Genomic DNA, 23,943 nt, shown 5'->3' on the forward strand with positions numbered 1-23,943 from the left:
CCTAAAGTAGCTTGTTTTTGTTGTAAATGGTTACTAAGGATATTAATTTTACTTAACACATCTTCAAATAAAAATAAAAATACTATAAATGATCCCCTTCTTATCATGGTTTGAATTCCTAAATAAAATTATAAATGAAAAAACTGAAAATTATTTATTTATTAATTGAAAATATTCAATATACCTATTGCTTGTGCAACATCTATATCATTATTATTATTAATTTCATCTCTTAAAATTTCTAAAATAACTTCATAGTTATTTTTAACAGCTTGGCAATTTTTATATCTACAAGCCCAGCGGGTATCACTGATCTTCATTAAGTTTGATGCTTTAATGTTCATTTTTTGTTGCATTTCTTTTAACTTTTTATTGGATGAAAGTCGAGAGAAGTATACATACAATGACTCAATAGCGTTAAAGAAATGTTTTGCATACTGAAAATGATAAAAATATTAGATTTTTTTACCATGGTTACAATTAATAATAATAGTAAGTAGAAAAGTATACCTCTATATTTTTGCACGTCATGTCAACAATAACTAGATTGACTCTATGAGCCAACCAATGAGTATAAATTGCTTGTGGATGTTGAACTTGTAATTTGGCTTGAACACCATTTCTTTTTCCAGACATGACACTAGCCCCATCATATGATTGGGCTAATATAGGAATATCTTTTAAATTTAGTTTGTCTAAAAATGTAAAAATAATTTGTACAAGGGTTTCTGAATCTTGCTTTTCAGATACATCTATAAACCCCAAAAATCTTTCAAAAACTTCTAGATCTTTTGTATATCTAACACATATGGACATATATTCTTGTTTATGGCACCTAAAATTTAATGATTTATCAAAAAATTATGTTTAAAAATTAATATAATAACAAGATTTATTAACATACCTAGCATCATCCACCATGATAGCAAAAAAACCAGTTTTTTTATGTGACAATTTCTTTTTTTACTACATCTGTACAAATATTTACTAATTCATTTTGTATGTCAGGACTACATAAATTGTACTTATTTTCAAATTTACTTTTAAAAATTTGGTCATGTTTTGATAATGTTTTACAGATTTCTTTAAAATTTCCTGAAACAAAAGTTTTTAACAAATAAATAATAAGTGTAATTGTAGTTAAGTAGGTACCTACTAACTATTACCTTGGTTTAATGACTCTTTCTTTTCATCGTGTCCTCTAAATGAAATACCTTGTTTTGATAAATATATAATTATATCAATGAGTTGCATAACATATTTTCGATTCATAATAACCTCCACTCTATTTTGAGCTGATATTTGTGCTACTACACTACCCTTAGATTTACTATTACAGTAACCTTTCCAACTTTCCACATTTTTTAAATGGATTTTTGAATTGCTATGGTGAAGAAGAGAAGAACTATTTGTACCAAGCTATAAATAAATTGAATTATTTAAGTAAAACAAAAAAAGTAAAAATAAAAATAAAAAGTAATAAAATTACAATAAAAAGTAAAGCTTGTCATTAATTATTATTAAAATTAATAAGTTAAAAACACTTACTTTCTTCCAATTCCGAAAGCCAGTTTTTCCAAAAATGTCATTTTGATCATTTGTAGTGTATATTCGGCAACAGAAACAAAAAATGGCATCTAATTTTATACTATATTCAAGCCAAAAATAGTCTTTATAATATTTTGCAGAAAATGATCGGTATTGTTTTCCACTAATAGTTTTTGGATAGTTCTATAAAAACAATATATTTTAACAAAATCAGTTTTATATTTAAATAACTTATGAACTACAATTACTAAATTGTTCTACAAGTTGAAATAATGAAATAAGTGTACAAACTTCAAAAAATATTAAAAAAATATAAATTAAGAAGTTAATAAAGAATTATTAAAGAAGATTTAATGGTAACATTGTAGTATTGTACTCACATTTAATATTGGTTGAAGCGGCCCAGTGTTTATGTTTCCTAAATCAAGTTCAGCATCTATTTTGCTGTAGTCATTTTCAATAGAATAGGCAAATTATCTTTTACAACAGTATTAGTTGATGCACATGCTACATTTAACTCGTCAGAAAATTCGTCATCACTTTGTTCATTGACAAGTTGTGCGTTTTTGGCACTTTTTTATTTATTTTTTACGTTAAATATACTAAACATTTTAATTTAAGAATAAAAAAAAAACAAGTCACGACTTTAAAGTTTAAAGCACAATCAACTGCGTACAGAAACAGAATAACTTATTGTAACACGACTTGTGTGTGGTATATAACTAGCTGCTATTAATTTATTAGTAATTAGTATCATATTATCTAGCAAATTTCCCGTATAATAAAACGAAATAATATTATACAATGGTGTTTTCATTTCTATTTTTAAATCAAACGTTTGGTGATAAAGAAATGAAACATGGAATAATAATATTATTGGACGATCAACTGCGTAGTGCGTATTAGGTGGTGGCGATTCAGCGATAACATTATTTTCAATGCGCCGTGCCGCCACAGATTTCAATATAGAACTGTAGCAGTGTTGCCAGGTTGGGCGATTTTTCGCCAATTGGGCTATCTTTTTGTGTCTACTGGCGACGAAAAATTAGCTCTGGCGACCAGTCGCCGATTGGGCTACTTTGAGAATTAAGTTAGAGCGATTTGTGCGACACTTAAATTATTTAAATTAATTTTAATTTTTTTCCCGCCTCGTTAGCTTATCACAAAATTGAATTTTGCGCCGATGGTCATAGCATGCCGTTTCCATTATCATAAAATAGCGATGTCTGGTTATCTTAAACCGTGGTTATAACTTATAATAACTAACTATAACTTATAATTCATCTATGATTATTGATTATAATATTATGATTAATATGATTATATAATAACATGAAACATTGAGATTTAAGACAATACCATATTTTTATAGACAACGACATTGCCATTGCGTACCTACTGCCTTGTGTCTTCGTTAGTATTTTTTTCACGGCGTGAACTTTTTGATTTTTTGTAAATTAGTAACCCTGTGAAATGGGGAAGTATTCAAAATATGAAAAAAAATATAATAAAGATTGGGAACTTTTACCCTGCTTTTCAAGTATAGTAGCTATATTATTTTAATTGTTTTTGTAGTTAAAGTACAATATTAATTATTGTATACCTTATAGGATGGCTTCAAAGATCACCCGATCAATTTGCAGGTAAAGGCGGAGCATTCTGTAAGTTGTGTAGAACTCCACTAAGAGCTCATAAAACAGACCTTATGAAACATGCAACAGCTAACTGCCATAAACAAAGAGTGAATGGCCTGGATGTTAAAAAACAACCTGTATTAGTTTCATTTGGTAAGTTAAATTGGATTATTAACTTATATAAGTGTACTTAATCGAGTTTCTAAGAGTGAATGTAGTTACAAAGGTTGAAATATTTGTTTAGGAATTTGTATTAAGTCAAATATTGAAAAAATCAGGGACCTTAAGTTAGCTCTTTTCATTGCAACCCATTCAGCAATCAGAAGTATAGACCACCTTGGTGAACTTCTAAAAACCATGAGTGGGACTAATAGTTGTTTTTCGTCATTGGATTTACATAGGACTAAATGTTCCAAATTAATTTTAAATGTAATTGAACCTTGTTTTCTGGCCGAATTAATCGAAGATATTGGTAATAATCCATTTTCCATCATCATTGATGAGTCAACAGACATCGGAACAAATAAATACATGGCATATTGTATTCGCTATTACAGTAATACTATGTCAAATATGGTTACAGAATTTTTGGGTTTCACAGAAATAGAAAAAGCTACAGCTGAAGTACTCAAAGATGTATTTGTTCATTTCATCAAACAATCAAAATTAAACATACAAAACATGGTTGACATAGGAACAGACGGTGCGAGTAATTTGTGTGGGAAAAATAAATCTCTTTTTACTCTTTTAAAAAACGAAGTCCCTCATCTTCAACTGATTAAATGTGTATGCCATTCTCTAAATATATGTGCGGCTAATGCGTGTGAAGAGCTCCCGAGTAGTCTAGAGTTCTTAATCAGAGAATCAAGAAGTTGGTTCTCACATAGTTCACTACACCAAATGACTTATAGAAGTTTATTTCAAGCACTACATGATGGTAAGCAGCCTCCGTGTTTAATTCAGTTATCTACTACACGATGGCTCTCATGGCATAACTGTGTAAAAGCTGTTCTTACTCAGTGGATTAGTTTAAAAACTCATTTTCAAATTTTATCTCAAAGTAAAGAAGGGTGTTATACTTCTCGAACACTAGCAGACATGTTCAAAGATGAAACACACTTTCTTTATTTATTATTTTTAAATCCAGTTTTACACGCTATAACTCAGGTAAATCTAGTTTTTCAAAGCACGAATATTGATTTGGGCAAGGCGTATGCGTAGGGCTGCGCAATTAATTTACTAGTGTACGATTAAATATTATCTCAGGAAAATCGATATTTATCGATTAACGATTAAATCGGTGAATCGATTAACGATTAAATCGATTACTAATTTATATTAATAACCTTTTAAATTAATTAATTGATTATAATACAAATTAGCTGTTCTTTAACTGTCCTGGTCCTGGAAAAAAGATAAGTACGTTTAACTTACTTGTTAAAAGGGGTACCTATTCAAAGTGATTAGTACAAGTAATATAATATAATATCATTTTTCAATGATTAGGTTAAAATAATATTAACAAATTGGTTTAATAATTATTGAACGGTTTATATTTGAATTTTAAATGTAATACTGTTATCCTTATACAGTTAATATTTATACATAAACATAATATTTTAAATAATAAAAAAAAACATATTTACCATCGTAGACAGTGTAAACTTTACACTATATAATAAATAATAAATCTTAAAATGTTGGTTTTGATACATAATTTTTGTTCATACTTAAAAATATAAGCTGACTTGCATGGTCATTAGTTAAAGAGGATCTTAAATCCGTTAACACACATCCTCCTCTACTAAAAACCCGTTCAGACGCTACACTTGTTGCTTGTGCCGTCATATATTTTTTTGCTAAAATGTAAAGAAAAGGATAAGTATCCTTATTTGTAGTCCACCATTGAATAGGGTCTTGCTCAAAATTTGATTTTGGAAAATTAAGGTATAAATTAATCTCTTTTTCAATTTTCTGAGTTAAAGTAAGATCCTTTAAATAATAAAAATAACATAAATTAAGTATACATAATATATATAATATATATTCATCAAATATTATTATTTACCCTTTCCGTATAATCGTTATTAGTAGGAGCTTGAAAAATTGCAAACAATCCAGTTTTTTTTTTTTTTAACCTCGGGCTGAACATTTAAGCACATTATTTGATTCCTATCATCTTTTGATTGTTGCCAAGATTTAAATGTTATTTCACACATTTCGATCAGTACATTTTTTATATATGGCAAATAATCTATGTAATCAACTTTAAATCTCGGGTCTACAGCAGTACATAGCATTAAAGTTACATTATTTGTATACCGTTGATTAAGAACACCAATAACTATTTCGTACATTTTTTTAATTATATTATTATTCTGCAAATGGTCAGGTTCGTCAAAATTAATTTCGGTTATAATATCGTTAATATTAGAGCTTTCTACTACATTAGCCAGTTTTGAATTTAATGATGAGATGATTGGAATTATTGCTGAACCTGTTACGTAAGAATCCGCTGCTAAATTATCGGTAATTTCCCGTATTGGCTGTAAAACCGAGCTCAAATTTTTTAATATATCAATTTCATTTTCTCGAAGACATAATTTTTTGAACTCACCATTCTTATATCCTCGAAGAAAACTAGTGAGGCCAAGTTCCTGTTCAATTATAGTATTTATTAACTCTAATATAGACCACCAACGCGTTTTAGAAAATGACGGAAATTTCTTCTGTGGTAAACCAAATTTTTCTTGGATTTTTCCCATTTCACGTACAGATTTCCAGCTATGGGCAAATATATTATAGATGTTTTTAACTTTATGAACCACATTCATCACTTCTTCCATTTTCAAAATCCGCGATACTGCTATATTAAGAGAATGACCATAACAGTCGACGTGTGGTATATTCATATTTTTAACGGCTTTTATCATGTTAGCACCGTGGTCTGTTGTCATAGAGCATATTTTCCATTCTGAAATTTCATAGTCTAGAAGTAACATATGGAGAATATCTGCAATATTATCACCCGTATGATCTTCCGATAATTCAACACAACCCAAGCAAGCAGAACTTAAACCTGAACTTGAATTTATAAAATGACATGTAAGTGCAATGAATGGTTGATTAGAAGTAGATGTCCAACAATCCGTCGTTAACGATAAAAAATCAACATTTTTTATGATATTCCCAACATTAGTACGCGTTTCTGAATATAATTCAGGTATTCTAGATTCAGTTAACGTCTTTCTAGAAGGCAATTTATAACTTGGATTTAAAGCTCTTACAAATGTTTGGAACCCTTCTTTTTCTACTAAGCTATAGGGCATCATACTAGTCGCAATAAAATATGCTAAAGCATTGTCCATCTTAATTTTTGTGGCTTTGTTAATAGTAAATTGACTCATTTTTATTTGTTTAAGACAACTTGTTTCTTGAATTATATTAGAACTACTCGTTGATTGTTGTGTAAAACATGAAAATGAATTTGAGGAATCTGAATTTGAAAAAGACGGTGTTGTGGTCAAATCATTGTCTTCATTTGCATCACTAGAATTAAACCGAAAACGATGTATATACTGAAGTGGGTTGTAATAAATCATAAATTGCAGAAATGTGCTCAAAAAATAATAATTTGGTGGTGAAAAATTGAAAAAGTTAGGAACGTGATAAATAATAGACAATACTACAATAGCTATAAGTCTAAGATTGGGCATTAATACCTAGTTAAAAATTAAAATTAATTAAGTTACTCTTATTTTGAAACCAAATTTTAACATATTAGTGTGTAGTAATTAATTTCTAAATCCTCAAAATAATGATTATAAAATAAAAGTGTGAATAGCTGATTTATTTATTACTAAAGAATAATTTTTATTTTTATAATTGTAGTACAGAATCATTTTTAAATCTATTTATCATAGAAATGTACTATCTTAATCGTTTATTTTGACATATAAACTTATTGTTATTGATACTGTAAATGAATTAGGTACAAACTTGCTTATAAATTTGTCATCGGCCAAAAATGTCATTGAATTTGAATTATATGAAAGATATTAGATAATTTTATATGTCAAACGACAAACGGCAAACAGTATTTCCCATCTTAAATAAATAACTAATAATTTAAATAAATATGTTGCTTATAGCTATACAAATTACTGCTATATTGAAATAATTATTGTTTTGTAAGTTTTACTATTAAATTGCAATAAGAAATTAAAAACAAAATTGTTTATGATAATTTATTTATAGGTAATGTACAATAATTTTAAAAATTAGTATTGCAGCTAATATGCAGCTTAATACTATTGCTTATTATATTTAAATTTTATAAATTTATAAAAGTATAAAAATGTTGTCATTGATACCAGTTTGTAAGAATAAATTCTAAATGGTGAATATTATAATAAGTAAATAATATAAGTAATTAATGTTTATATTAATAAGTAGGTATAAATAGTATCTGGATATATTTTAATCACCCCCCCCCCCCCCCTCGATGAATTTCTGGATCCACCCCTGATTGATTGCAATATTTCTGTTTTACATCTACTACCACTATAAGCTTATAATATACTCATCAAATATTGTAATGAAACATTTTTTACTTATTTAATTAAAAGTAGTAATTTTTATGTAATTTAAATCATACAGGTATAATAAAATACCTACTGTAAACATAATTTTAATTTAAAAATAAAAGCAAATATAATAGAATATACTTAATATAATAATATAATATTATTAAGACATATCAATATACATTAGTTACCATCATCGCTCACAATAATTTACTTATTAATTATTATTACTATATATTTTGTTTGTTACATTCGATACCAGTGATGCTATAAGAATAACAGTCATATAAATAATTAAAAATATAATAGGATAATAAGTACATTGTTTAAAACTAAATTTATTTTCCTTCCGAATTAGTTTATGGCTTTATATAATATTAAATTAGTTAATAACGAATCACATATTATTGTTTGCCAAATTCCCTTCAAAATTTATCGACATTAAATATTGAATTTTTTTTTAGTTTTGTGGAGTGTCCAGACACCTTGGACATTCCCTCAAAATACGCCACTGTTGTTATTCTTATTTGAATTTTAATAGTTATTTTATTATTTTGTTACACTATTAGATATTATAAAATCTTTGTAAATTTTTACATTATAACTTTTTATTCGAATAATTCCCATCCCTGTGAAGTGTGAATGTCTATATCAATATTATATATAGGTAATAATATAGTCATATTGATATTCATGAATTTTAATATACATTTAGGAAAGTATTTTTGCAAGACAAAAATTGAAATTTTAATTAAACCTTTAACCTTCTACCAAAGACATAAAAAAAAGATATGTTTATTAAGGCAAATGTTATTATTATATATTACTTAATTTGTATAAAATATTATATTATAATTTTATGATATAAGAACTATGGTATTTACTATTGTCTATTTAGTCATACAGTTTTCAATTTTGTTTAGGTACCTACTACACTATTGTAGTATTGTCTATTACATAATTACATACGAGTTTATGACGTTCGTGTATCTACCTAATTAGCTTACTTGTAAAATTATAATAATATAACTAATAATATTACAAATTAAATATAAATATTAAACTTACTCAAAATCATTGGAACTAGTTACTCCTCTTCGAATTCGGTCTAGTTCAATGTACTTGGATTTATGTTTTCCCTTTAAATGGTTCCACAGATTTGTAGTATTTGAACCAGGGTTTGAATATGATTTATTGCATAATAAACATATTACCCTTACACCATTTTCTTGTTTTTTAAATGCTTTCCAAGCTTCACTCATCGTGATTTTACCGAACTGTACACTGTACACTTGATTTTTAAAAATGAAGTGCTACTAATTGTTGGTTATTATAAAAATTATAACAATAGAATAAACTATAAGGTATACAAGGATCCTGTAACAGGGTTGAACACACGTTAACAAAACAGACTAGAACGCTTAGAAAATATGAATAATTCACAGTGTCTCAGTATACGTGAGTACGTGAGACGCGAATACGCGATTGGGCACAAAACACGACTATCGTCTTGAAGACTCGAATAAATGTGTACCGACAGGCGACAAGCGAATTAACGAAATATTGAATAACGAATTTATATAACGATAAAAAAAAAATAATAGAAATTATAAATAACTATTTATAATAAAGACTCGCGAGTCGCGATCACGATGCACGAAAATAGACAATATTACAATATTATTTTATCTACTAACTATATTTGATTTAAACAATATATTATATATACCTATATTATATTATTATCTTAGAGTAATGATTTATATTTATATGATTATATTGTAATTCTAAATAAAGGTCTTCCTCTGCCACAGAAATATATCTGTATATAGGTATATCTTTATATATATGTGGCCTCTGCAGTCTGCACACACTAATCCTAATGTATAATACGGATTGTAGGCTTGTAGTACTGTAGTAGTGTCGGACGGTGGTGATTAAATTGAACGCACTTTGTTTTTAATTTCTGATTATGAATTCACGAATATCGATTCCCGATCTCGACATATTTTTATTTAATATATATAAATGGCAATACTCGTCATTGGGAAAAAGTCCTGAGTCTTGACTCTTGAGTCCTGATCCTGAAGCACGAAGTCTAATTATCTTTGCTGTTATTCGTAAGTCATAAATCTGATAATTTGAATGTAATTTCAAAAAAAGAACCGGAAATAGGCAGTGAGACAGTAGTTTGCATTGTTGTGATACCTATTAATTATGATTCTGAACGATAGAAGACGAGTGGGAATGTCGAGAAGTAGGATCAAGTGGATTAACCATTAACCATCATACCATCAACTAACTAAATTGTAAAAATAGTTTTATATTTTTAATTATTTTTCAATAGAGTTAAGTTGTGACTAATCTATTTTTTTAACGAATTTTATCAACAATTTTAAATTCCAATACTTATAAAAAAATAAAAACTTTTTTTCGATTAAATCGACAATTGATTAACCGATTAAATCGACGAACGATTAACCGATTAAATCGACCGATTAATTATCATTCGATTAATCGATTTTTTTAAATGAGTAAAAATTAATCGATGTCAATTAATCGATTAAAATAATCGATTAATTAAAATAATTGCGCAGCCCTACGTATGCGGACATGAAAATGTTGCTTATATCTATGGCAAAGCGCATACTAAAACCAAATCATATTTATAAAATAACTCATAATAGTGCTGATGTTAAGATGATTAGTAGTTTGGATATTGAACAACTGAAGAATGCATTATTCTATCCTGGTGCACATTTGCCTCTTACTTCTTTTGATTTTGGACATAAATTTCAAAAGCATTCTGACCCAGATAGCAATAAAATATTTATATGACATTGAAAAAATATTTTGTATGTAATGAACATGATTATATAAATGTTTTTTTTCTACATTTTTTTGATTACAAAAATGTTAAAATAATATTTATAAAATAATGGTTGGCCACTAAAGTTACATTTTATAAATATTATTTTAAGAATATTATAAGAATATTAATTTAAAAATATTATTAAAATATTATCAAAATAACATTTATAAAATATAACTTCAGCGGCCAACCATTGTTTTATAAATATTAATTTAATATTTTTGTAATTAAAAAAATGTAGAAAAAAATATTATATAATCATACTTTTTACATACAAAATATTTTTTGAATGTCATATAAATAATTTGAATTAGTTTAAAAATTATAAATGATTAGGTATATTTTTACTTTAGTTCTATTATAATAACGAGTATCTTAATATTATTTCAAATGTTATACCTTTTTATTATTATAATGTAATATAATAATTACCATTTTTTTTTTTTATGCAAATTAAATATTTTATTATATATTATGTATTAGAATCATGTGATTAAATACAACAACAGCACCAATAAATTAAAATACTAATAATATAAACTTATATCAACAAATTTATTATTATAGTAGATATATTTTACTACAGTCATAATCATAAATAACAATGATTACATTTAATATTATTATAATGTATTTGATTGTAGTTCCACAGTTTTGTGCTCTCTAAATTTCGCACCAGCAATAAAAATTTTCATAGGTTGTTCCACATCAATTTTATCGTGCTTTTGATAACGTTTCATGTTTTTCACAGCATCTAAAATTTTAAACAAGTTGTAACATTTCTGTATCAACTTCATAGTAAAATGTCTATATAACTTACCAAATATAATGGAGCTAGCTCCAAGAGTTGAAAACACTCTTTTTTTCTTTTGCCCTTTATAACTATACTCTTGTAGTAAAGAGTCTTTGAAAAGAAAACGCATCATAGCCCTTATGGTACTTGGTAATGTATTGCGCACATAACGAGCAAGTTCAGCCACCTAAAACATAAAATTATGGCATAATTATACTTAGGTACTTTAAAATTAATTTACACAATTAGTTATTAAACCCATATTTATATTAATTATATTTATTCATAAAGAAATATATAAAATTAAAAATATATAACAACTCACCAATTGCACCCTACAATTGTTATCTAACAGCTTATTTTCAAATGTTTGAAGAGCATCTTCATCCTCTAAAGGAAAATCACTGTTTAGTGATATAAATAAATCGGATACACTTGCATCTTTGTTCAATTCAATATTGCTGTTCATTGTGTTGTTTCTGATCATTTCATCAATTTTATCAATCTTTTCATGGAGTGATCTCATTTTATACTTCAAATTTAACACGTTACGGTTAATTTTTTCAAGAGTATCTAAATTAAATTTAAAATATCCGGAATTACTTATTGTTATCTTGATAATTTTTAGGCCTGATACAAAATATCTTGAAAATAGAAAATTTATTTTTAACTATATATCTTTATATACTATCACAATTTTATTTTAAAAACCATTATTTACCATTATTTGATTATTATGAAATTTACTTGCTTACATTATTATACATATAATAGTATACAATAATGATATTTGATAAATACACTTTTAAATTTTATTAGATAATAAATAAAGGCAAAACAATATGATATTCTTCAATATGAGTAGATTTAAAGTTAAAACTGTAATTGTTATTTAATTTTTTAATACTATAATATTATTTTAAAATAAACTTTATCACATCATCAGTTTCCTGGCCATACAAATAAAATATATTATATTATATTATATATATATTTTATTGGCATGAAAGAAGTTTGGGAGTACCTCAAATTAACATAAATAATAAATACATATGTACCATTTTTATCATTGAAGACATTATTTATCTGCTTTTGACTAGATTGAGAAGTACTTGCAATATAATTTTCATGAGTCACCTTAAATGGTGATGATGAAGTATTAATGATTGACATAGTATGTTTGTTACTATCGAAAATTAAAACTTCTTGAATTTGATCTGAAATAATAATATATTGTAAATAATATAATGTAATAATATATAAAATATAATAATAAAATATAATGTAAATAATATATTGTAAATTATAATTAAAATTTTAGCTATTTTCATTATTATACACAAAGTACATATTATACTAAAAACAATTTATAATTTAGTAAATCAATTTATTTACCAGGATTTTTAGTTTTTGAATTTTGTTTGACATAATATATGGGCTACGTGAAGAACAATTGCCGAAGTCTAGTTTTTTCCTTGCTGAGAAATGTTTGGGTGATGACAATTTACCTGTAATAATATGTTCTAATAAGCATTTAATATTACTAAATAATAAATGTATAAATACCTAATACTTAAAATTATCTCAAAGTATTTATTTACATCATTATCAATATATACATATGTACAAAGCAAATACTATTATATTTAAACTATAACTAACTAATTTATAAGCAGATAATGGAATTATTGAGTCTAATGTGATATTCTATAAGATATTTAAATAATGATAATAAAAAAAAAAATATTTAATAAAAATAGATCAGATTTTCACAGATTTAATAACTAGGTAAATCATTATCCAATAGTAATATTAAGCATCAGAAATTAATTTTCATAAATTTTTCAATAATGATATCATCAATGAGTATTTAAAAATTAATAAAAAGTTAAGATTATTATAATTACATACTAGTATAAATTGAATTAAATTAAATATGCCCTGGTAAATGTAATTTTAAAGAATTAATCACGATAGTAATATTTTATATGGCTATTGGCAATATATATTAATGAGATGAGGAAAACATGATACATTTTCAATTTTTCAAAAATGCAAACATAACATTAATTTTACCTTGAATAGTATTTAATGCTGGTGAGTATAGTGGATCAGTATCACTATCATCTGAAATTACAAAATAAAATTTAATTAATTTTATATAATTTAAACTCATATAAACCTACAAAAATAAAGATAAATTCAAATTTATTTATTTATAATAAATACTTATTTACCATAAACATCGCCAGACTCTGGGCTCCAGAAATTTGCAATGTCTTTAGTTTGTTTATCAAGAGATAGTTTTCTTTTCAATTTAGGCTTTTTTTTGTCATTTTCTTGAGAAGATTCATTTGTGGACAAATCAGACGTTAGTTTGGCCAGATTAGCCTTTTCCTCGGCAAGTTTATAATTATCTGTATATTAAATCAAGGAAAATAATATAATTCAATTAAATTGCTGAAAATTTAAAAACAAGTTCATACTTAAATCTTTTCCTAGTTTGCGAGCACTTAAATAACGAAAATATTTTTCATTTGGCGATACTTGATTATTTATATACGATCTTAAATTTTTTTTTGGCCAAGCACACAATTCATTGTTAAACCAATTTGATGGGACAACTTCTACGGAATTGTCTTTGAAAGCAACAATTGACCACATTATACTGTAATAAATATTTTTCCTTTAATAATTTCAAAACCAACAAAAAAATTTTTTTTAAAGTTAAAATATAATATAAATTAAAAAAATTAGGAATGTAAGATTTAACACATTATAAATAATTTATTATGTTATAAAATTATCTTGATACTCATAATTATAATAAAAAAAATATATAATAATAATATATTAAGTACAAATATTACAAGTATTACAAGTAGTTATAAAAAGGTTTATGTTTTGGTAGAATGAATAATTGGTAGATCAATAAATTTATTATTATTAGGTAAAAGTATAACTTTTTTTTTAATACTACCAATTTTATACCAATTAAAGTTATTATACAATTCATCAACTATATAAATGCCTAATTTGGATGATTTTATAGGATTATTAAACATTATGTGTTTGTTTTTAAATTTTTTACATATCAAAATAACTTCATCTAAATTTTTGTTGCATATTATATTAAAAACTTTTACAACATCATCATCAGTAGTTAGAAGGTAGGAATCAGCTTCTATGTTTGTTTTTATTGTCATTGTTTCCAATACGATACAGGTAAATTAGTCTCCTTTCAATGCATTTTCTAATATTGGTCCACGTACATGTAGTCCACTAAGTTGATATGGAGCAATTTGAGTTTGAATTTTAGTTTTTAAATTACAGATTTCATTATACCTTTTGACAATTTGTTGCAAATGCTTATCCGGTTTCCTCAACATTTTTTTTAGAGAACCCATGAAATTTTCAAACGGAAATGCTGAACAGTTATCAAGTGGTCCAAATTTATCATAGTCATCACAAATATGTGTCAGGCCATGTACATTATGGGATATCAGATAAGAACCATAAATATTTTCTAAGTTTTTTACAAAATTGTCTAATAATTTTCTGGCAATATTGATAAATTTAGCATGGTCTGGACTGAGCAGTAAAATCATTGCTACACTCAAACCAAAAAAATGTTTCCAATGTTCAATAGTCAATACATTTTTAGTCACAGTTGTACCAACATATAACAAAAACATGCGAAACTCTGTTGCCTTCCAACGGTTTACTTCATCAAGTTTACGAGTTTTCCTGGCAAACTCGCATGGAATATTAACTTTAATATCTTCAAGATGTTTTGATATTTCTCTGATTTTCCATGAAGGATATCTAATACTTACTGGACCTTTGATCCACAAAAGAATCAATTTCCTAACAACACCAAGACACACTAAATGCATGTAATCCAGTGAAAAATCGCTTACTACATCAAATGAAGGTAATGTTGATATGAGAGATACATTACCAACATGATGGTCTTCATTGGATTGCATTACATAATTTTCATGTGTCCTCTTAGATGGACACCTTGTAGGCGAAGTAAAGGGAAAACACAATCTATTTGATAAATATAAACCTTCATGTTCGCACCTTGAACACGAAAAAAATCCACTGTGTCCTTTAGTTTTTAATAAAAACGATTTTGCTGGTGCATCACAGCAAAATGTGTCTATATACAAATTATACACTTTATTATTAATACAAATACCAGTATTATTTAATAAATGTGCTTCATCAGTAAATGATTTAATAAAAGTGTTGCTATCAGCAGGTTTTTCTTTGCCACAATAAAGTCCAACTAGAAAAACTTTATTGTTTTCTGGACGAATGTATGCTAGTATAGGCCAAAATTGTTCTGGATTACTTTTAAAAATTGGTAACCCATCAACTCCTACCACAATATGGATATCATTATTATCTTTCAAACATTCTGGAAAATTGTTTTTAATACCATTCAATATACCAAAATGGTGATATAGTCCAGGTTCAACAGCATCAAAATTATAGGGCTCAACAGTTTTTGATTGCAAAATAGTCCTTGAATCTTTAGGCAAATCTTTAAAACATTTATGTTGTTTTAAAACAACTAATAGTTTATTTAATGCATTTTGTGGAATATTAAAATCAACAGCCCACTTAGCAATTAATGTACGGAAAAGAAAAGTTTGATCATATGTTTCATTTATAAAATAATCTACATCTTGTTCAGATTCTGATGAAGATGAAGTAAATATTACGCTTTTTTTTTATTTAAAAAGTCAAAAGTTAAATCTTGATTTTTTTACTATTTCTTGAGGGTTCTGATTGGTAGAAGATTTGTCAATTGTTGCATTTAGTGGTTGAAAGCCTGATTGATTGTTTGTTTGAGAAGAAAAATTGCTATTTATTGTAGTAGGACCATAATTTGAATCACCCATAACAATTCCATTATCCCTTTCTAATTCTTCTTGAATTCGTCTTCGTTTTGATCGAGCACTTAAATGAGATTTTTTTTTAAAATCCATCTTGCAAAATCTAATAGAAATTAAAGCAGTAGTTCCCATAAAACCGCAGGGGTATATATATATTATTGTTTATTATCCATACATAATAATTGAATAATTTGTGTCCAATAAGTATATAATTATAGTATAATTAAAAAAATATAAAAAGTTAAAATTGATAGAATTTATGATAAATATTAAGTTTTAAACAAATGTCTAAAAATTATGTGTTTAAAATTATATTTTTGGGATATATGTACTATATGCACCTACTGCACTGGGTATAACTTTCACATTTTAAATATTTTATTATATGTAGGTAGTAGGTGCATTTGGGTATATATATATTATATAATATATAATGGGCTTACACCCAATAGTACTAGTGTAAGATTTAATAATATTTCACAATTTTATACTTCATGAAAATGAAATATTATAATACTACATGCATATGTAATATATGTAGGTACCTAAAATGTGTGCATATATTCTTGTATGAGTATTTAGTTGGATAATACTTATATAAATATATAATAGAATAAGTGAGACAACTTTTTATTTCAAAATGTAAAACAAAATAAAAATAAAATCTAGTAGTAAATAGTACCTAAAATTACCTACCTATAAAATAATAGTACCTAGGTAGGTACTCAACTTTTTAGATACCAAATAATTATTAAATCAATGACAAATAATTTTACACTAATTTCTAACAAGAAATTAATTAATATTCTCTTCCCATCACTGAGTATTAATAATAATAATAATAATAATAATACAATCGAGTAAACAGTTGAAATAACTATATAGTGTAGTTATGTTATGTAAGATCAGTTTATGAACCTAACTATTAAATAAAAACAAAATAAAACATAAAATATTAAAAATTTAAGAATCATATAGGTACTTAGGAATTTACTGATTCACTATATTGTGTTATATATTTATATTATATTATATTATTTCCATTATATTATACACATTAAAACTAAAATAAGTAGGTAGGTACGTTGTACGTACTACGTGCAATATATTTTAATATTACTTACACATTACTCATGGATAGGAATAAGTATATTAATTGAGAATTTTAGAAATGTATAAAATAAAACATTTTAAATAGATAGAAATCAGATTTTTAAAGAATAATAATATAGGTACCTACTATTAATAATATAATATATTATACTATATATACTATTAAATTTATACTATTTTTACCTACCTATAGTAATAAGTAACAACTAACAACTTACAATTGTATTTTAAACAATAAAAAAAAATTAAAAATTAAAAATTGTATGTACCTTATTAAATTACTTACCTATAAAACAGTTGTCTGGGTAGACAGTAGACACTTCTGTAGTTTATTGAATATAATAATATAATGATTATTAATTAATAGCCAAAGTGCCAAAGCCAATCGTAAAATTATAATAATATTTCACCAAAGTGTCCAGAGTAAAATGTAAATGTGCACAATACTGTAAAATCACTAAAATCTGAACAATATTATGATACCTACATAGACACGGAGTATTTACTATTTACGAGTCGCGGCTATATTATTATTTATTATGTAATACGACCTTCGACGTTCCATGGAAAAATAACAGTGAGAAGATGTATATTTATTGTGACTGCAAGACACACAGACGGTTATTACTGGGAAAATCCTGAATCGGGTAAATCCATTCGTTATCATCGTCTTCGCCATCGTCCGATAGCCGTATTTCTAATTTTAAATTAAAGTGGAGAATAATTTTATACAGATAATATTTTAGTCGGTGACGACTATTATTATATATTTATATAATAATGGTTACTACTACAGTGTTAACACTATTTTTTATAGACCAACTATGCGATTTTAAATCGGCTCGATTTTATTCGCTTAAACGTTACAACACAAAGCATATAATATAATCAATAATCATTTTACGCAGTTAAAACTTTAAAAGCCGCAGCAGATAATATCATCATTACCTATTTAATATTTTAATTATTTGATATAAAAATTAAAACAACCGTGGAAACACGCGTTAACATGATTACGCGTATGTAATGCGGACCGTGGACGCACGATTAATAACTTTACTCGGTTTATATATTATGAATAGCTGAATTACCCGGCGTTATAGTAAGGAATGTATACATTTAAATTTGGAATATCTTATTTTTCTTTCAAAATTAGTAAGAACAGTATTTAAGTATTATAAGAACTACGATGGACAAAGATGCCTTAAAATAGTTAAAATCCATTGTAAATAAATAGGTACTCCAAGAATAAAAAAGCTAGAGCCGCTATATAGAGGTCCTCGGGAGAGGATGATGGAGTCTAATATAAGGCCATAAAAACATAAAATCTATTGTCTTATAGTCTTATACACATAAAAATACATATATAATTTAAATAGGTACTTTAAAACTAAAATCCCAGTCATTAATATTATAAAACAATTATTATATTATTTCATTTTTAATATTATATTAATCAAATATTAAAAATATAATTTAAACAATCCATTTTTGATAACACAATGATAATATATTAAGAATATTATTTAAACAATCCATATTTATAATATAATAATAATATATTCAGAATATTATTTTATTATTTTGATTGTGATGTCATATAATTAATACATTCATAATATAATTTAAACAATTCGTTTTTAATAACATATTAATAATATAATCAGAATATTATTTCATTATTTCATTTATAATTTCATATTAATAATATATTCATAATATTATTTAATGAACGATTATTTCATGTCATATTAATAATATATTCATAATAATTTTAATGAAAATATAATATTAATAAAATATTATCATTCCGAAAATGCTATCTGGGGACATAAGCATTTCAAACAAATCTATAACTGCAGAACAGTTGAATATAGTCATGCAACGATCAGCTAAGTTTATTTTTTGTTTATGTCGTGAAATGATTAAACGATTTCCTCATAATGTGGCTGTAATGGAAAAACTAAGAAATTTATCCCCTCAAGAATGCTTCAATATAACTGGATGTAGACCATCATTTTCTGATCTACCCATTGATATAGCTGGTATGAATATTATTTTGACAATACTATATGTTTTGTGTTTGGTTATTTTTTGTTTATGTGCAGGGGCGTGCTCATTGGGGGGGGGTGTCATATCCCCACCCCATGAACTTTTTTTTGTATGTATTTGTTTAAAGTTCCTTAGAAGTTTTGGATCTTTCGGGAAAAAAAACAGTTTATCACTACCAAAAGCAAAAAGCTTAGCACGCCACTGTTTACGTGTAAAGTAAATATTACAATGCATGTAGCCATGAACAATTTTTATAAAGTACTATTGATGACCATAATTAAGAGAAAAGGGTTTTAGAAATATATATTATGTGTTTTGACATTTACATTTAATTAACACATTTTGTAATTAAAATATTGTGTGTTTTATTTCTTAGATCCGAATGAAGATACAGATATTCTAGAAGCTCAATGGAATAATTTAGGAACGTTGAGGTTTGAAGAAATATTCCCTAGTAAATCTATTAAAGATATTTCTCTTCTGGAGTGTTGGATAGAAGTTTCTAAACTCGCTACTGCTACTGGAGAACACATGTTTAAAGAACTAAGTGATTTTGCACTTCGTGTCTTAACATTACCAGTATCCAATGCAGTAGTAGAGAGAGTATTCAGTGTAATGAATACAACCAAGACAAAACTAAGGAATAGAATGTCTATGGACATGTTGGTATCATTAATAAGAATCAAACTGCATTGCAAAGTCAAGAAAATTTGCTGTACAAATTTTGTACCTACTAATGCAATGATAAATCTATTTAATGATAGTATGTACGATTATGATCGTAAAACTCAAACAATTGCATCTACCAAAGACATGATAGATGATATGTTTGAGGCTGTAACATTGTTTAGTACAGATGATTTTTCTATAGTATAAATAATGGTAGAAATAACATTATTATTTATATATTTTTTTTTTATTATTAAATTGTTTTAATCAATATAATTCAAAGTTATACTATTTAGTATTTACTTAAGACTAAAGATAAGTCATTATTTAATTTTTTTTTTTTTATAAATTAAAAAGTTGTTGTTTTGTTTGTTTGTTTTTCACTAAGTCTGAAAAGTATTTATGGTTAACAATATAAAAATGTTATTATTTACCTATTATTTTGTATTTTCTAATGCGTCACTCGTGTCTGGTTATTTTTTATTACTATACCTATCGATTGCAATTTTAGTTAATTTTTGTCCATCAGCCAACGACTATAACCAAGTATATTTATGTTATACCACCGATTTGTGCTACTTTTCCAATATTACGAAATTGAGGCGATTTGGGCGATTTTTTGCCTTAATATTTGCGACTACAATTATTGAGTACCTGGCAACACTGAACTGTAGAAAATAGAAGTATTCTTTAAAATATATAAAAGTCTGTGGTTGCGCGTATCGTCTGTTATCGTCGTAATCACTAACCGATAATCATCGACGATCGGTGCCTGTAGTTCCGTAGTTAGTGTAACAAAATAAATGATTATAATAATTAATATTATAATATAGTATTTTTCTTACTATTTTATAACTTTTTTTGAAAACATAACTTAAACTAGGGGGACTGAACCCCTAATTGGGGGGACTATAGTCCCCCTAGTCCCCCCCTCATCCTACGCCCATGTCATGTAGAATTTAAGTTTTATTATTTGGATCGTTTGACTATAATAATTTTCCACTATAAAAATGATTCCATCTAATAGAGTGGTTTAGGAAATGGTATTTTGTATAATTTGCATCACAAATAGGTACATTTAAATACATATGTAATTTGTATCAAAAATATAACATGTATTTGCGTTACATATATAAATTAATTTTAGTATTTTTTTACGCCACGTCAGAAAACGAAATGAAATATGTAATTTGTACCAGCCCTAAAATTGAGTATAGTACGATACATTTTGAATAGTACGTAAAGATTAGTGTGTAGTACAACATTTAAAAGTATGTTATATTCTAATTAATCATTTATAATAATAATAATATGTATAATTTTATATCTTCACATTTTTAAAAAAAAAAAAAAAATATTTTAATAGTTTTTTTCCAAACCACATATACACAGATACATCGTAAACAATATTTTGTGTTGTTACGTCTTATCAGAGATATAAAATACTAGATAGCTAACTTGGTCTACATCAGAATATGGGATGTTGAAGTCAGCTACCATATGCGTGTAGGTCAATGTTTATATAAATGTCTTATTTATACGGCGTGATAACATGATAGTATTCGGCGACCGAAGTTCGCATTTCGCATTTTGCACAGAATAAAATCGTATTTATTTTAATTTATTTGAAATTGTTTATAAAATTATTTATTATTTATTATTTTTTTTTTTATTTATTGTTTATTAACGATTTGTTGGTAATCTTAAATCTATCTATCTGTATTTTATATTTTTGTACCATTCTGTGCTTCTATGATTACTTCAATAGTTGAATAATGCCTGCTACCTGTTCTGCACATGGCTGCAAAAATCGTGCTCAAGCAGGCTCTAGTTTACATTTTTTCAGGTAAGCGTTTGTATTAAAATAATGCGTTTTGAATTTTATCTACGTTTAATTTAACATTGTTCTTTAGTTTAATTTTGCTTTTAACTGTCACAATTGCATGTATCATTATTTTCTATAGATTTCCCATGAATGATCAATATAAATTATAATTGTGGGTTAAGGCAGTTGGTCGTAAAGGTTTTATACCCAATAAAAATAGTCGGTTATGTCATGAACATTTCAAGACTTCAGATTTTTATGAAAATCCTGGTGGAAGCTACAAATTGACATTGAAAAGACGTGATGCTGTTCCATCAATTTTTCAATTGTCAATTCATTCAACATTAATTCCTACAAAACTGTTTTGTAATGGACCACCACTAAAAAAAAAGAAAACAGATAATCCTACAATAGAATTGTGTACTATGAGTGATGAAACATGTGAGTAATTTAGTACTCATCTTTGAACTGAATTATTTAAGCATTAATTGTTTGTTACTTATTATTATATAAATATTGTTTAAGTTGAATGAAAACATAATTTATTATTCTTATTATCTTAAAGATATAAAAACTGAAGATCTAGTTGTTGAAGAAATAATTGTTGATAATGATTTTAAATTTGAACAAACTATACCACTGTTAACAACACCATGTTATACAGCTTCGTGTTCTCTCATTAATGATACAAGTAAGTCACCAAGTATTATTGATCCATCTATTATTATTATTTTTCTTTCCTATAGAAATCTAACTAATCTTGATTTTTTCTAATCAATGAATCATTATTGCAAATTATGATTTTATATTTTTCATCTCTAAGTTTAATATTTATTTATAAAAATGAAAAAGAATGTATTATTTTTATCATAGGTAGTTACTACTTTACTAGCAGTTGATATAAATTATTTATTATAAGGTATATAAATTATTAAATTAAAATAAAATATTTCTATTATTCTTATTATCTTAAAGATCTAACAAGTGAAGATCAAGATTTAGTTATTGAAGAAGTTGTTGATGATGCTTTTGAACAAACTAAAGTTTTATTAAGAACACCATCTAAATATAAATGTAAAAATAAAATGATGTACACAGCATCTCCACAAAAATATATTGCTAAGTCAACTCCTACCAAGTTATTTAAGAAAATTAAGTTATTGCAGCAAAAAGTCAGGAGACAAAACAAAGAAAGTTATTAATAACTTAAAAGACTTATTAAAAAAATTAACAAATAAAGGTATGCTAAATTCAGAATATGAAGATATTTTGTTAGATAAGTTTGATGGAATGTCGAAAGAACTATTTAAGAACCAGCTTAAAAACTTAGAATGTAAGGCTAAAGTTCGACGCTATAGCACTGATATAAAAGAATTTGCACTTACGCTTCATTATTATTCGCCTAAAGCTTATGAATTTTGCCGGTTAATTGGTAACACGTACTGCTTAGTACTTATTATAGTAAAATAATATATTATTATTATATTATTAATTCATAATTATTTATGTATTTTCTAGATCCATCCTAAAGTTGCCTCATATATCAGCTATACGAAACTGGACCAGCTCAATCAATGGAATCCCCTGGATTTTTAAGTGAAGTTTTGTCATGTCTTAAAAATTTACCAGCAGTTGATAAATATTGCAATTTAGTGTTTGATGCAATGGCCATAAAAAAACAAATTGTATGGGATAAAAAACTTGATAAATTTGTTGGTTTCTCTGATTATGGAAATGAATTAGATTTGGAAGGAAATAATACGCCAGCAACTGAGGTCCTAGTTTTCATGTTGGTCAGCTTGAATGGGAAATGGAAATGTCCTGTAGGTTATTTTTTTCAAAATAAAATAAATAGTTCAACTCAAGCAGAGCTTATAAAAACAGCTTTAACAGTCACACAGGTCTAAGAGTTTGGGGTATACCATGTGATGGGGCATTTGTTAA

The 23,943-nt window shown here is 26.1% G+C and overlaps 2 protein-coding genes across 2 annotated transcripts; both read right to left on the reverse strand.

Moving 5' to 3' along the window:
* Window positions 1–5,705: 5,705 nt before the first annotated feature.
* LOC126553936 (E3 SUMO-protein ligase ZBED1-like) lies at window positions 5,706–9,030 on the reverse strand. The gene is made up of 3 exons (XM_050209047.1): window positions 8,837–9,030; window positions 5,800–6,731; window positions 5,706–5,728 (listed from the first exon to the last, which is right to left on the reverse strand). Exons 1-3 carry the CDS (start codon window positions 9,028–9,030, stop codon window positions 5,706–5,708), a joined length of 1,149 nt encoding a protein of 382 aa, XP_050065004.1.
* Window positions 9,031–11,176: 2,146 nt separating this feature from the next.
* Window positions 11,177–12,613, reverse strand: LOC114119918 (uncharacterized). The gene is made up of 4 exons (XM_050209055.1): window positions 12,492–12,613; window positions 11,759–12,006; window positions 11,461–11,620; window positions 11,177–11,394 (listed from the first exon to the last, which is right to left on the reverse strand). The coding sequence occupies exons 1-4, from the start codon at window positions 12,604–12,606 to the stop codon at window positions 11,264–11,266; spliced, it is 654 nt and encodes a 217-aa protein (XP_050065012.1). The 5' UTR covers window positions 12,607–12,613; the 3' UTR covers window positions 11,177–11,263.
* Between the last annotated feature and the right edge of the window lie 11,330 nt (window positions 12,614–23,943).

The sequence above is a fragment of the Aphis gossypii genome, unplaced genomic scaffold (genome assembly GCF_020184175.1).
Source record: "Aphis gossypii isolate Hap1 unplaced genomic scaffold, ASM2018417v2 Contig00374, whole genome shotgun sequence".
NCBI classification, from domain to species: Eukaryota; Metazoa; Arthropoda; class Insecta; order Hemiptera; family Aphididae; genus Aphis; species Aphis gossypii.

What these genes read in the sequence shown, in the direction of transcription:
- LOC126553936 (XM_050209047.1), bottom strand. Translation starts at nt 9,030, where the DNA reads ATGAGTGAAGCTTGGAAAGCATTTAAAAAACAAGAAAATGGTGTAAGG. An exon ending in ACTAGTTCCAATGATTTTGA is followed by an intron (nt 6,732 to 8,836) that starts GTAAGTTTAATA and finishes GTTTAATTCTAG; the next exon opens with TGATGCAAATGAAGACAATG. An exon ending in TCTTCGAGGATATAAGAATG is followed by an intron (nt 5,729 to 5,799) that starts GTGAGTTCAAAA and finishes TCGGTTTTACAG; the next exon opens with CCAATACGGGAAATTACCGA.
- LOC114119918 (XM_050209055.1), bottom strand. Translation starts at nt 12,606, where the DNA reads ATGTCAATCATTAATACTTCATCATCACCATTTAAGGTGACTCATGAA. An exon ending in ACAATTGTAGGGTGCAATTG is followed by an intron (nt 11,621 to 11,758) that starts GTGAGTTGTTAT and finishes TTTATGTTTTAG; the next exon opens with GTGGCTGAACTTGCTCGTTA. An exon ending in AGCTAGCTCCATTATATTTG is followed by an intron (nt 11,395 to 11,460) that starts GTAAGTTATATA and finishes TTAAAATTTTAG; the next exon opens with ATGCTGTGAAAAACATGAAA.